The sequence below is a fragment of the Salmo salar genome, chromosome 12, assembly GCF_965601325.2.
Source record: "Salmo salar chromosome 12, fSalSal1, whole genome shotgun sequence".
Taxonomy (NCBI): domain Eukaryota; kingdom Metazoa; phylum Chordata; class Actinopteri; order Salmoniformes; family Salmonidae; genus Salmo; species Salmo salar.
Genome location: NC_138302.1, coordinates 5,092,501 through 5,109,409, shown reverse-complemented (window position 1 = coordinate 5,109,409; position 16,909 = coordinate 5,092,501). Strand labels below are relative to the sequence as shown.

At 39.6% G+C, this 16,909-nt stretch overlaps 1 protein-coding gene across 2 annotated transcripts in view; it reads left to right on the top strand.

Moving 5' to 3' along the window:
- Positions 1 to 16,909, top strand: part of LOC106595901 (protein kinase C beta type) — a 169,643-nt gene that overhangs the window by 29,718 nt on the left and 123,016 nt on the right. For both annotated transcript variants that reach the window (XM_082958476.1, XM_082958475.1), the window contains exons 3-4: positions 9,006 to 9,085; positions 15,235 to 15,346. In XM_082958476.1, the coding sequence (XP_082814602.1) occupies positions 9,006 to 9,085; positions 15,235 to 15,346 (192 nt within the window). The remainder of the gene's footprint in view (positions 1 to 9,005; positions 9,086 to 15,234; positions 15,347 to 16,909) is intronic.

The following is a 16,909-nucleotide window of genomic DNA, read 5'->3' as shown; positions in this document are numbered from 1 at the left end:
TATACAGTAGAATGTTCATTATAGAGACCCATAGAAGAGACTGTATATACAGTAGAATGTTAATTATAGAGACCTATAGAAGAGACTGTATACACAGTAGAATGTTCATTATATAGGACTATAGAAGAGACTGTATACACAGTAGAATGTTCATTATAGAGACCTATAGAAGAGACTGTATATACAGTAGAATGTTCATTATATAGGACTATAGAAGAGACTGTATATACACAGTAGAATGTTCATTATAGAGACCTATAGAAGAGACTGTATACACAGTAGAATGTTCATTATATAGGACTATAGAAGAGACTGTATACACAGTAGAATGTTCATTATATAGGACTATAGAAGAGACTCTATACACAGTAGAATGTTCATTTTAGAGCCCTATAGAAGTGACTGTATACACAGTAGGATGTTCATTATAGAGATCCATAGAAGAGACTGTATATACAGTAGGATGTTCATTATAGAGACCTAAATAAGTGACTGTATACACAGTTGAATGTTCTTTATAGAGACCTATAGAAGAGACTGTATACACAGTAGAATGTTCATTATAGAGACCTATAGAAGAGACTGTATACACAGTAGAATGTTCATTATATAGGACTATAGAAGAGACTGTATATACAGTAGAATGTTCATTATATAGGACTATAGAAGAGACTGTATATACAGTAGAATGTTCATTATAGAGACCTATAGAAGAGACTGTATATACAGTAGAATGTTCATTATAGAGACCTATAGAAGAGACTGTATACACAGTAGAATGTTCATTATAGAGACCTATAGAAGAGACTGTATACACAGTAGAATGTTCATTATATAGGACTATAGAAGAGACTGTATACACAGTAGAATGTTCATTATATAGGACTATAGAAGAGACTGTATACACAGTAGAATGTTCATTATAGAGACCTATAGAAGAGACTGTATACACAGTAGAATGTTCATTATAGAGACCTATAGAAGACTGTATACACAGTAGAATGTTCATTATATAGGACTATAGAAGAGACTGTATACACAGTAGAATGTTCATTATAGAGACCTATAGAAGAGACTGTATACACAGTAGAATGTTCATTATATAGGACTATAGAAGAGACTGTATATACAGTAGAATGTTCATTATATAGGACTATAGAAGAGACTGTATATACAGTAGAATGTTCATTATAGAGACCTATAGAAGAGACTCTATACACAGTAGAATGTTCATTATAGAGACCTATAGAAGAGACTGTATACACAGTAGAATGTTCATTATATAGGACTATAGAAGAGACTGTATACACAGTAGAATGTTCATTATAGAGACCTATAGAAGAGACTGTATACACAGTAGAATGTTCATTATATAGGACTGTAGAAGAGACTGTATATACAGTAGAATGTTCATTATAGAGACCTATAGAAGAGACTGTATACACAGTAGTATGTTCATTATAGAGACCTATAGAAGAGACTGTATATACAGTAGAATGTTCATTATAGAGACCCATAGAAGAGACTGTATATACAGTAGAATGTTCATTATAGAGACCTATATTAGAGACTGTATATACAGTAGAATGTTCATTATAGAGACCCATAGAAGAGACTGTATATACAGTAGAATGTTCATTATAGAGACCCATAGAAGAGACTGTATATACAGTAGAATGTTAATTATAGAGACCTATAGAAGAGACTGTATACACAGTAGAATGTTCATTATATAGGACTATAGAAGAGACTGTATACACAGTAGAATGTTCATTATAGAGACCTATAGAAGAGACTGTATATACAGTAGAATGTTCATTATATAGGACTATAGAAGAGACTGTATATACACAGTAGAATGTTCATTATAGAGACCTATAGAAGAGACTGTATACACAGTAGAATGTTCATTATATAGGACTATAGAAGAGACTGTATACACAGTAGAATGTTCATTATATAGGACTATAGAAGAGACTCTATACACAGTAGAATGTTCATTTTAGAGCCCTATAGAAGTGACTGTATACACAGTAGGATGTTCATTATAGAGATCCATAGAAGAGACTGTATATACAGTAGGATGTTCATTATAGAGACCTAAATAAGTGACTGTATACACAGTTGAATGTTCTTTATAGAGACCTATAGAAGAGACTGTATACACAGTAGAATGTTCATTATAGAGACCTATAGAAGAGACTGTATACACAGTAGAATGTTCATTATATAGGACTATAGAAGAGACTGTATATACAGTAGAATGTTCATTATATAGGACTATAGAAGAGACTGTATATACAGTAGAATGTTCATTATAGAGACCTATAGAAGAGACTGTATATACAGTAGAATGTTCATTATAGAGACCTATAGAAGAGACTGTATATACAGTAGGATGTTCATTATAGAGACCTATAGAAGTGACTGTATACACAGTAGAATGTTCTTTATAGAGACCTATAGAAGAGACTGTATACACAGTAGAATGTTCATTATAGAGACTATAGAAGAGACTGTATACACAGTAGAATGTTCATTATAGAGACCTATAGAAGAGACTGTATATACAGTAGAATGTTCATTATAGAGACCTATAGAAGAGACTGTATATACAGTAGAATGTTCATTATAGAGACCTATAGAAGAGACTGTATACACAGTAGAATGTTCATTATATAGGACTATAGAAGAGACTGTATATACAGTAGAATGTTCATTATATAGGACTATAGAAGAGACTGTATATACAGTAGAATGTTCATTATATAGGACTATAGAAGAGACTGTATATACAGTAGAATGTTCATTATAGAGACCTATAGAAGAGACTGTATATACAGTAGAATGTTCATTATAGAGACCTATAGAAGAGACTGTATATACAGTAGAATGTTCATTATAGAGACCTATAAGAGACTGTATACACAGTAGAATGTTCATTATAGAGACCTATAGAAGAGACTGTATACACAGTAGAATGTTCATTATATAGGACTATAGAAGAGACTGTATACACAGTAGAATGTTCATTATAGAGACCTATAGAAGAGACTGTATACACAGTAGAATGTTCATTATAGAGACCTATAGAAGAGACTGTATACACAGTAGAATGTTCATTATATAGGACTATAGAAGAGACTGTATACACAGTAGAATGTTCATTATATAGGACTATAGAAGAGACTGTATATACACAGTAGAATGTTCATTATAGAGACCTATAGAAGAGACTGTATACACAGTAGAATGTTCATTATAGAGACCTATAGAAGAGACTGTATACACAGTAGAATGTTCATTATATAGGACTATAGAAGAGACTGTATACACAGTAGAATGTTCATTATATAGGACTATAGAAGAGACTGTATATACAGTAGAATGTTCATTATATAGGACTATAGAAGAGACTGTATATACAGTAGAATGTTCATTATAGAGACCTATAGAAGAGACTGTATATACAGTAGGATGTTCATTATAGAGACCTATAGAAGAGACTGTATATACAGTAGGATGTTCATTATAGATACCTATAAGAGACTGTATACACAGTAGAATGTTCATTATAGAGACCTATAGAAGAGACTGTATACACAGTAGAATGTTCATTATATAGGAATATAGAAGAGACTGTATACACAGTAGAATGTTCATTATAGAGACCTATAGAAGAGACTGTATACACAGTAGAATGTTCATTATAGAGACCTATAGAAGAGACTGTATATACAGTAGAATGTTCATTATAGAGACCTATAGAAGAGACTGTATACACAGTAGAATGTTCATTATATAGGACTATAGAAGAGACTGTATACACAGTAGAATGTTCATTATATAGGACTATAGAAGAGACTGTATATACACAGTAGAATGTTCATTATAGAGACCTATAGAAGAGACTGTATACACAGTAGAATGTTCATTATATAGGACTATAGAAGAGACTGTATATACAGTAGAATGTTCATTATATAGGACTATAGAAGAGACTGTATATACAGTAGAATGTTCATTATAGAGACCTATAGAAGAGACTGTATATACAGTAGAATGTTCATTATAGAGACCTATAGAAGAGACTGTATATACAGTAGAATGTTCATTATAGAGACCTATAGAAGAGACTGTATACAGAGTAGAATGTTCATTATAGAAGTGACTGTATACACAGTAGAATGTTTATTATAGAGACCTATAGAAGAGACTGTATATACAGTATAATGTTCATTATATAGGACTATAGAAGAGACTGTATACACAGTAGAATGTTCATTATATAGGACTATAGAAGAGACTGTATACACAGTAGAATGTTCATTATATAGGACTATAGAAGAGACTGTATACACAGTAGAATGTTCATTATAGAGACCTATAGAAGACTGTATACACAGTAGAATGTTCATTATATAGGACTATAGAAGAGACTGTATACACAGTAGAATGTTCATTATAGAGACCTATAGAAGAGACTGTATACACAGTAGAATGTTCATTATATAGGACTATAGAAGAGACTGTATATACACAGTAGAATGTTCATTATAGAGACCTATAGAAGAGACTGTATATACACAGTAGAATGTTCATTATAGAGACCTATAGAAGAGACTGTATACACAGTAGAATGTTCATTATATAGGACTATAGAAGAGACTGTATATACAGTAGAATGTTCATTATATAGGACTATAGAAGAGACTGTATATACAGTAGAATGTTCATTATAGAGACCTATAGAAGAGACTCTATACACAGTAGAATGTTCATTATAGAGGACTATTGAAGAGACTGTATACACAGTAGAATGTTCATTATATAGGACTATAGAAGAGACTGTATACACAGTGGAATGTTCATTATAGAGACCTATAGAAGAGACTGTATACACAGTAGAATGTTCATTATATAGGACTATAGAAGAGACTGTATACACAGTAGAATGTTCATTATAGAGACCTATAGAAGACTGTATACACAGTAGAATGTTCATTATATAGGACTATAGAATAGACTGTATACACAGTAGAATGTTCATTATAGAGACCTATAGAAGAGACTGTATACACAGTAGAATGTTCATTATATAGGACTATAGAAGAGACTGTATATACACAGTAGAATGTTCATTATAGAGACCTATAGAAGAGACTGTATATACACAGTAGAATGTTCATTATAGAGACCTATAGAAGAGACTGTATACACAGTAGAATGTTCATTATATAGGACTATAGAAGAGACTGTATATACAGTAGAATGTTCATTATATAGGACTATAGAAGAGACTGTATATACAGTAGAATGTTCATTATAGAGACCTATAGAAGACTGTATACACAGTAGAATGTTCATTATATAGGACTATAGAAGAGACTGTATACACAGTAGAATGTTCATTATAGAGACCTATAGAAGAGACTGTATACACAGTAGAATGTTCATTATATAGGACTATAGAAGAGACTGTATATACACAGTAGAATGTTCATTATAGAGACCTATAGAAGAGACTGTATATACACAGTAGAATGTTCATTATAGAGACCTATAGAAGAGACTGTATACACAGTAGAATGTTCATTATATAGGACTATAGAAGAGACTGTATATACAGTAGAATGTTCATTATATAGGACTATAGAAGAGACTGTATATACAGTAGAATGTTCATTATAGAGACCTATAGAAGAGACTCTATACACAGTAGAATGTTCATTATAGAGGACTATTGAAGAGACTGTATACACAGTAGAATGTTCATTATATAGGACTATAGAAGAGACTGTATACACAGTGGAATGTTCATTATAGAGACCTATAGAAGAGACTGTATACACAGTAGAATGTTCATTATATAGGACTATAGAAGAGACTGTATACACAGTAGAATGTTCATTATAGAGACCTATAGAAGACTGTATACACAGTAGAATGTTCATTATAGAGACCTATAGAATAGACTGTATACACAGTAGAATGTTCATTATATAGGACTATAGAAGAGACTGTATATACAGTAGAATGTTCATTATATAGGACTATAGAAGAGACTGTATATACAGTAGAATGTTCATTATAGAGACCTATAGAAGAGACTCTATACACAGTAGAATGTTCATTATAGAGACCTATAGAAGAGACTGTATACACAGTAGAATGTTCATTATATAGGACTATAGAAGAGACTGTATACACAGTAGAATGTTCATTATAGAGACCTATAGAAGAGACTGTATACACAGTAGAATGTTCATTATATAGGACTGTAGAAGAGACTGTATATACAGTAGAATGTTCATTATAGAGACCTATAGAAGAGACTGTATACACAGTAGAATGTTCATTATAGAGACCTATAGAAGAGACTGTATATACAGTAGAATGTTCATTATAGAGACCCATAGAAGAGACTGTATATACAGTAGAATGTTCATTATAGAGACCTATAAAAGATACTGTATATACAGTAGAATGTTCATTATAGAGACCCATAGAAGAGACTGTATATACAGTAGAATGTTCATTATAGAGACCCATAGAAGAGACTGTATATACAGTAGAATGTTAATTATAGAGACCTATAGAAGAGACTGTATACACAGTAGAATGTTCATTATATAGGACTATAGAAGAGACTGTATACACAGTAGAATGTTCATTATAGAGACCTATAGAAGAGACTGTATATACAGTAGAATGTTCATTATATAGGACTATAGAAGAGACTGTATATACACAGTAGAATGTTCATTATAGAGACCTATAGAAGAGACTGTATACACAGTAGAATGTTCATTATATAGGACTATAGAAGAGACTGTATACACAGTAGAATGTTCATTATATAGGACTATAGAAGAGACTGTATACACAGTAGAATGTTCATTATATAGGACTATAGAAGAGACTGTATACACAGTAGAATGTTCATTTTAGAGACCTATAGAAGTGACTGTATACACAGTAGGATGTTCATTATAGAGATCCATAGAAGAGACTGTATATACAGTAGGATGTTCATTATAGAGACCTAAATAAGTGACTGTATATGCACAGTAGAATGTTCATTATAGAGACCTATAGAAGAGACTGTATACACAGTAGAATGTTCATTATATAGGACTATAGAAGAGACTGTATATACAGTAGAATGTTCATTATATAGGACTATAGAAGAGACTGTATATACAGTAGAATGTTCATTATAGAGACCTATAGAAGAGACTCTATACACAGTAGAATGTTCATTATAGAGACCTATAGAAGAGACTGTATACACAGTAGAATGTTCATTATATAGGACTATAGAAGAGACTGTATACACAGTAGAATGTTCATTATAGAGACCTATAGAAGAGACTGTATACACAGTAGAATGTTCATTATATAGGACTGTAGAAGAGACTGTATATACAGTAGAATGTTCATTATAGAGACCTATAGAAGAGACTGTATACACAGTAGAATGTTCATTATAGAGACCTATAGAAGAGACTGTATATACAGTAGAATGTTCATTATAGAGACCCATAGAAGAGACTGTATATACAGTAGAATGTTCATTATAGAGACCTATAGAAGAGACTGTATATACAGTAGAATGTTCATTATAGAGACCCATAGAAGAGACTGTATATACAGTAGAATGTTCATTATAGAGACCCATAGAAGAGACTGTATATACAGTAGAATGTTAATTATAGAGACCTATAGAAGAGACTGTATACACAGTAGAATGTTCATTATATAGGACTATAGAAGAGACTGTATACACAGTAGAATGTTCATTATAGAGACCTATAGAAGAGACTGTATATACAGTAGAATGTTCATTATATAGGACTATAGAAGAGACTGTATATACACAGTAGAATGTTCATTATAGAGACCTATAGAAGAGACTGTATACACAGTAGACTGTTCATTATATAGGACTATAGAAGAGACTGTATACACAGTAGAATGTTCATTATATAGGACTATAGAAGAGACTGTATACACAGTAGAATGTTCATTATATAGGACTATAGAAGAGACTGTGTAAACGCTAGAAGGAAAAGCCTGGGATGTAATGCAGGATGAATAGAGAATCCAGGAAGAAGGTTAAACCAGGTCCATGTTAGAGGAGGAGGACTGAACGTCAGTATAGTGCAGTAGAATAACATTATGTTGATCTACATGATGACACACACACGCACCCTGCAGGCCCTGTTGGGCTCTCTCCGTGCCGCTAGGAACCCTGGGTAGGCCCCACCAGTTGCCAGGAGCTTCCTGCATAGTTAATGAGTCTGAATAATAAATAATGTCAACCTGTCTGACCACACACACACACACACACACACACACACACACACACACACACACACACACACACACACAGACAGACACCTCTGTGATACCTTGTTGTGATGTGCAGCTGTGTCTAGTTGATGTGTAGATGTGTGGCTGTGTCTAGGTGATGTGCAGCTGTGTCTAGGTGATGTGTAGCTGTGTCTAGGTGATGTGTAGATGTGTGGCTGTGTCTAGGTGATGTGCAGCTGTGTCTAGGTGATGTGCAGCTGTGTCTAGGTGATGTGCAGCTGTGTCTAGGTGATGTGTAGCTGTGTCTAGGTGATGTGTTGATGTGTAGCTGTGTCTAGGTGATGTGTTGATGTGTAGCTGTGTCTAGGTGATGTGTTGATGTGTAGCTGTGTCTAGGTGATGTGTAGATGTGTGGCTGTGCCTAGGTGATGTGCAGCTGTGTCTAGGTGATGTGTAGATGTGTCTAGGTGATGTGTAGATGTGTCTAGGTGATGTGTAGCTGTGTCTAGGTGATGTGTAGCTGTGTCTAGGTGATGTGTAGCTGTGTCTAGGTGATGTGTAGCTGTGTCTAGGTGATGTGTAGCTGTGTCTAGGTGATGTGATCTACAGTCTTTGGTTACCGTAGTAATGTGAAATATTATAGGATGTTTGTCCTGACACTTTCTCTCTCTCCCCCCCCCCCCCCCCAGTGTGTTGTTTCGTGGTTCATAAACGCTGTCATGAGTTCGTCACCTTCTCCTGTCCGGGGGCCGACAAGAACGCATCAGACGTAAGTACTAACTCTCTCTCTTCTTCTCTCTGTGTTTCTGTCATCCTGTTCTCCTCGTAATGGTGATTCATCACTGATATCAACTCATATCCTTCCTCTCTTCATATCTCCCTTCCTCCCTCTCTGTCTCCTCCCTCCCTGTCTGGACTGTTCGTATCACAGTAACTTATTTAACCCTAGATGTCAGTCAGTTTCTCCATTCCTCCCTCCCTCCATATCTCCATTCCTCCCTCCCTCTCTCCATATCTCCATTCCTCCCTCCCTCTCTCCATATCTCCATTCCTCCCTCCTTCTCTCCATTCCTCCCTCCCTCCATATCTCCATTCCTCCCTCCCTCTCTCCATATCTCCATTGCTCCCTCCCTCTCTCCATATCTCCATTCCTCCCTCCCTCTCTCCATATCTCCATTCCTCCCTCCCTCTCTCCATATCTCCATTCCTCCCTCCCTCTCTCCATATCTCCATTCCTCCCTCCCTCTCTCCATATCTCCATTCCTCCCTCCATATCTCCATTCCTCCCTCCATATCTCCATATCTCCATTCCTCCCTCCCTCCCTCCATATCTCCATTCCTCCCTCCCTCTCTCCATATCTCCATTCCTCCCTCCCTCTCTCCATATCTCCATTCCTCCCTCCCTCTCTCCATATCTCCATTCCTCCCTCCTTCTCTCCATTCCTCCCTCCCTCTCTCCATATCTCCATTGCTCCCTCCCTCTCTCCATTCCTCCCTCCCTCTCTCCATATCTCTATTCCTCCCTCCCTCTCTCCATATCTCCATTCCTCCCTCCCTCTCTCCATATCTCCATTCCTCCCTCCATATCTCCATTCCTCCCTCCATATCTCCATATCTCCATTCCTCCCTCCATATCTCCATATCTCCATTCCTCCCTCCATATCTCCATATCTCCATTCCTCCCTCCCTCTCTCCATATCTCCATTCCTCCCTCCCTCTCTCCATATCTCCATTCCTCCCTCCCTCTCTCCATATCTCCATTCCTCCCTCCCTCTCTCCATATCTCCATTCCTCCCTCCCTCTCTCCATATCTCCATTCCTCCCTCCCTCTCTCCATATCTCCATTCCTCCCTCCCTCTCTCCATATCTCCATTGCTCCCTCCCTCTCTCCATATCTCCATTCCTCCCTCCATATCTCCATTGCTCCCTCCCTCTCTCCATATCTCCATTCCTCCCTCCCTCTCTCCATATCTCCATTCCTCCCTCCATATCTCCATTCCTCCCTCTCTGTCAGACAGTTCCATTCTCTAATCGTTCCCAGCAGGAAAACCTTCCCCCGATAACACACAACCCTCCCGTAGTATTCCCACCACGTTCCCAACAGCGTTCCAACAGTATTCCCACCACGTTCCCAACAGCGTTCCAACAGTATTCCCACCTTTCTCCAATGTCCCCCCAGGGAAAAATCACAGGGATAAGACAGGCGCCTGGAGCGGGTTTGTGTGTTTGTTAAATATTGATTATGTAGCCACTGATTAAATGGCTGTTAAATGAGCCTGACGTTAATAAAGACAAGGTCAGCACTGACCTGTTCTTCTGGCTGCTCTTGTTTCATGGGTTTGTCTAAAAGAACAGGAGAGGGTCAGTCTCTCTCTCTGTGTCTCTCTGTCCATCTGTCTGTCTGTCTGTCTGTGTCTGTCTGTGTCTGTCTGTGTCTGTCTGTCTGTGTCTGTCTGTCTGTCTGTGTCTGTCTGTCTGTGTCTGTCTGTGTCTGTCTGTCTGTGTCTGTCTGTCTGTGTCTGTCTGTGGTAAAGCAGTGTTGACCATTGCCCTCTCCCCTGTTGACCTCATAAAGCATGAGAGATAATGGAATGTACAACGTGGCACCGCTAGGTTAATCAACTAATAACACACCTCCCTCAACACATACAGTTGAAGTCGGAAGTTTACATACACTAGGTTGACTGTGCCTTTAAACAGCTTGGAAAATTCCATAAAATTATGTCATGGCTTTAGAAGCTTCTGATAAGCTAATTGACATAATTTGAGTCAATAGGAGGTGTACCTGTGGATGTATTTCAAGGCCTACCTTCAAACTCAGTGCCTCTTTGCTTGACATCATGGGAAAATCTAAAGAAATCAGCCAAGACCTCAGAAAAAAAATTGTAGACCTCCACAAGTCTGGTTCATCCTTGGGAGCAATTTCCAAACACTTGAAGGTACCACGTTCATCTGTACAAACAATAGTACGCAAGTATAAACACCATGGGACCACGCAGCCGTCGTAACGCTCAGGAAGGAGACACGTTCTGTCTCCTAGAGATGAACGTACTTTGGTGCGAAAAGTGCAAATCAATCCCAGAACAACAGCAAAGGACCTTGTGAAGATGCTGGAGGCAACAGGTACAAAAGTATCTATATCCACAGTAAAACGAGTCCTATATCGACATAACCTGAAAGGCCGCTCAGCAAGGAAGAAGCCACTGCTCCTAAACCGCCATAAAAAAGCCAGACTATGGTTTGCAACTGCACATGGGGACAAAGATCGTGCTTTTTGTAAAAATATCCTCTGGTCTGATGAAACAAAAATCAAACTGTTTGGCCATAATGACCATCGTTATGTTTGGAGGAAAAGGGCTTGCATCAGGCTTGCAAGCCGAAGAACACCATCCCAACTGTGAAGCATGGTGGCGGCAGCATCATGTTGTGGGGGTGCTTTGCTGCTGGAGGGACTGGTGCACTTCACAAAATAGATGGCGTCATGAGGCAGGAAAAGTATGTGGATATATTGAAGCAACATCTCAGGAAGTTAAAGCTTGGTTGCAAATGGGTCTTCCAAATGGACAATGACCCCAAGCATACTTCCAAAGTTGTGGCAAAATGGCTTAAGGACAACAAAGTCAAGGTATTGGAGTGGCCATCACAAAGCCCTGACCTCAATCCCATAGAAAATGTGTGGGCAGAACTGAAAAAGCATGTGCGAGCAAGGAGGCCTACAAACCTGACTCAGTTACACCAGCTCTGTCAGGAGGAATGGGCCAAAATTCACCAAAATTATTGTGGGAAGCTTGTGGAAGGCTACCCGAAACGTTTGACCCAAGTTAAACAATTTAAAGGCAATGCTACCAAATACTAATTGAGTGAATGTAAACTTCTGACTCACTGGGAATGTGATGAAAGTGTAACAATCGTCGTTGTAATGATGGTTGGACCAAGATGCAATGCAGCGTGGGATAGGTTAATCATATTTATTAATGATAACCAGCAACAAAACAAGAAAGAGAAACCAAAAATATTCTATATGTGTAGGGAAGTATTTAAACACTTGCTTAGGTCCAACCTCTGATCTTTCCAAGCATTTTTTATATGCTAAAACAGGATAAAAATTTTAAGAAAAATAAGAAAACATATCAAATCATACTACTGTATGTAAACGTTTCCCTACAGCCCTGTAGGGCTCAACAGCAACAATACAACAAAAACAAGATCCCACAAACAACAGGTGGGAAAAGGCTGCCTAAATATGATCCCCAATCAGGGACAACGATAGACAGCTGCCTCTGATTGGGAACCATACCAGGCCAACATAGAAATACAAAAAACTAGAGTACCCACCCTAGTCACAACCTGACCTAACCAAAATAGAGAATAAAAAGGCTCTCTAAGGTCAGGGCGTGACAGAAAGAAATAAAAGCTGAAATAAATCATTCTCTCTACTATTATTCTGACATTTCACATTAAAATAAAGTGGTGATCCAGGACGTACCGGGCTGTGGAGGCGCACTGGGGGTCTGGAGCGTAGAGCTGGCACAACGTGTCCTGGACAGATGACAACCTTCGCGCGGCAAGTGCTGGGAGCTGGCACAGGACGCACCGGGCTGTGGAGGCACACTGGAGACACGGTGCGTAGAACCGGCACACATTGTACCGGAACGATGACACGCTCCTCAAAGCGAGTGCGGAGAGCTGGCACAGGACGTGCTGGGTTGGGGAGGCGTACTGGAGACCTGGTGCGTGGGGCCGGCACAGTCTTCACCAGACGGCTAGCACGCTCCTCAGGACGAGTACGGAGAGCTGACTCAGGTGGCATTAAACTGAGGACACGCTCCTAGGGTGAATGTGCCTCATGCACCAACACAACAGCTCTCTCATAACTCTCTCCTCCAATTTCCCCATCAACTCCTTAACTGTCTCTGATTAACTCCCTTCACTCCCCTCCAAGTTCACCTTCCTCTCCCAGACTGGCTCTGGTTCACACCTCGGCTCCGCCGACCACCCCGTGTGCCCCCCCCCCCCCCCCCATTTTTTGGGGGAGGCTGCCTCTCGGGCTTCCTTCGTGGCCGCGAACCCCGGTGTCATCGTTGTTGTTGTTCCCTCGCTGCCTCGGCCTGCTTCCATGGCAGGCTTCTGTCTCCTGCCATGATTTCGTCCCACGTCCAGGATGTCCTCCACTCCTGGCTTTCCTCCCAGGCCCAGGATCCCTGCTCCTTCTGGGCATGCTGCTTGGTCCGTGGGTGGTGGGATCTTCTGTAACGATCGCCGTGGTAAGAATGGTCGGACCAAGATGCAGCGTGGGATAGGTTAATCATATTTATTAATGATAACCAGCAACAAAACAAGAAAGAGAAACCAACGAAACGTACAGCCTTGAAGGGCTCAACAGCAACAATACAGAAAAACAAGATCCCACAAACAGGTGGGAAAAGGCTGCCTAAATATGATCCCCAATCAGGGACAACGATAGACAGCTGCCTCTGATTGGGAACCATACCAGGCCAACATAGAAATACAAAAAACTAGAGTACCCACCCTAGTCACACCCTGACCTAACCAAAATAGAGAATAAAAAGGCTCTCTAAGGTCAGGGCGTGACAGAAAGAAATAAAAGCTGAAATAAATCATTCTCTCTACTATTATTCTGACATTTCACATTAAAATAAAGTGGTGATCCTAACTGACCTAAAACAGGGAATTTTTACTAGGATTCAATTTTAGGAATTGTGAAAAACTGAGTTTAAATGTATTTAGCAAAGGTGTATATAAACTTCCGACTTCAACTGTATTGTGAGTGACCCACACAAAGGGTCTCTCGCTCTCTCTCCCTCTCTCATCTGTCTCTCCCTCTCTCATCTGTCTCTCTCTTATCTCTCTCTCTCTCTCTCTCTCTCTCTCTCTCTCTCTCTCGCTCTCTCATCTCTTTCTCTCTCTCTCATCTGTCTCTCTCCCTCTCTCATCTGTCTCACTCCCTCTCTCATCTGTCTCTCTCCCTCTCTCATCTGTCTCTTTCTCTCTCCCTCTCTCTGTCTCCATGTATTCCTTTCTGTCTTTTTCCTTTTCCCTTCTCTCTGGTTTCTGCTTCTCCCTCCATATAATCTTGTTCCCAGTCACACTATGAGTTCCAGGGGTAACAGTCACACTATGAGTTCCAGGGGTAACAGTCACACTATGAGTTCCAGGGGTAACAGTCACACTATGAGTTCCAGGGGTAACAGTCACACTATGAGTTCCAGGGGTAACAGTCACACTATTAGTTCCAGGGGTAACAGTCACATTATGAGTTCCAGGGGTAACAGTCACATTATGAGTTCCAGGGGTAACAGTCACATTATGAGTTCCAGGGGTAACAGTCACATTATGAGTTCCAGGGGTAACAGTCACATTATGAGTTCCAGGGGTAACAGTCACACTATGAGTTCCATGGGAGTTATGTTGGATAACAGTCATATTGTGGTCTGACCTTGTTTTTGTTATGGTCATATTGTGGCTACAGAACCTCCCTCCCTCATTCCCTCACTCCCTCTCTCAATTAAATGTAATTCAATTCAAGGGGCTTTATTGGCATGGGAAACACAATTTTACATTGCCAAAGCAAGTGAAATGGATAAACAAAAGTGAAATAAACAATTTTGATAATTAGCGGGTATCGGCCTAATTCAGAGGATATTTTTGTCTAGTTAAATAAATAAAATAAAAAATATATTTTTGCAAAATTCTGCATGCAGAGTCTCAATTTGGTGTTTATCCCATTTAGTGAATTCTTGGTCGGTGAGTGGGCCCCAGACCTCACAACCATAAAGGGCAATGGGTTCTATAAATGTATTGAAGTATTTTTAACGAGATCCTAATTGGTATGTTGAATTTGATGTTCCTTTTGATGGTATCCATCCCTCCACCATCTCTCTGTCTCTCTCTCTCCAGGACCCGAGGAGTAAACACAAGTTTAAGGTCCATACCTACTCCAGCCCTACATTCTGTGACCACTGTGGATCTCTACTTTACGGGTTGATACACCAGGGCATGAAATGTGACCGTACGTAGCACTGTGTGTGTGCTGTGGCTGGTGTGTGTGTGTGTGTGTGTGTGTGTGTGTGTGTGTGTGTGTGTGTGTGTGTGTGTGTGTGTGTGTGTGTGTGTGTGTGTGTGTGTGTGTGTGTGTGTGTGTGTGTGTGTGTGTGTGTGTGTGTGGGGGGGGGGCTGTGGGGGCGGAGACTGGACATATTGCTGTGTGTGTGTGTGTTGCTGTAAGACTACATATTGCTGTGTGTGTGTGTGTGTTGCTGTGAGACTACATACTGCTGTGTGCGTGTTGCTGTGAGACTACATACTGTTGTGTGTGTGTGTGTGTGTGTTGCTGTGAGACTACATACTGCTGTGTGTGTGTTGTTGTGAGACTACATACTGTTGTGTGTGTGTGTGTGTGTGTGTGTTGTGTGTGTGTTGCTGTGAGACTACATACTGCTGTGTGTGTGTTGTGTGTTCACCCCAGTGTTTATAGCAGAATACATATGTCTCCCAGTAACAGTAGCTGCTGTATGGGATACGTACACCAACCCTGTAAGACAGTGACACCTAGTGGAATACAGCCATAGAACTGTAACAGCCATAGAACTGGAGAGACATACAGCAGCTCTATGGTAATACCCTGTAACAGCCATAGAACTGGAGAGACGTACAGCAGCTCTATGGTAATACCCTGTAACAGCCATAGAACTGACTGGAGAGACATACAGCAGCTCTATGGTAATAACCTGTAACAGCCATAGAACTGGATAGACATACAGCAGCTCTATGGTAATACCCTGTACCAGCCATAGAACTGACTGGAGAGACATACAGCAGCTCTATGGTAATACCCTGTACCAGCCATAGAACTGACTGGAGAGACATACAGCAGCTCTATGGTAATACCCTGTAACAGCCATAGAACTGACTGGAGAGACATACAGCAGCTCTATGGTAATACCCTGTACCAGCCATAGAACTGACTGGAGAGACATACAGCAGCTCTATGGTAATACCCTGTAACAGCCATAGAACTGGAGAGACATACAGCAGCTCTATGGTAATACCCTGTAACAGCCATAGAACTGGAGAGACATACAGCAGCTCTATGGTAATACCCTGTAACAGCCATAGAACTGGAGAGACATACAGCAGCTCTATGGTAATACCCTGTAACAGCCATAGAACTGGAGAGACATACAGCAGCTCTATGGTAATACCCTGTAACAGCCATAGAACTGACTGGAGAGACATACAGCAGCTCTATGGTAATACCCTGTAACAGCCATAGAACTGACTGGAGAGACATACAGCAGCTCTATGGTAATACCCTGTAACAGCCATAGAACTGACTGGAGAGACATACAGCAGCTCTATGGTAATACCCTGTACCAGCCATAGAACTGACTAGAGAGACATACAGCAGCTCTATGGTAATACCCTGTACCAGCCATAGAACTGACTGGAGAGACATACAGCAGCTCTATGGTAATACCCTGTACCAGCCATAGAACTGACTGGAGAGACATACAGCAGCTCTATGGTAATACCCTGTAACAGCCATAGAACTGGAGAGACATACAGCAGCTCT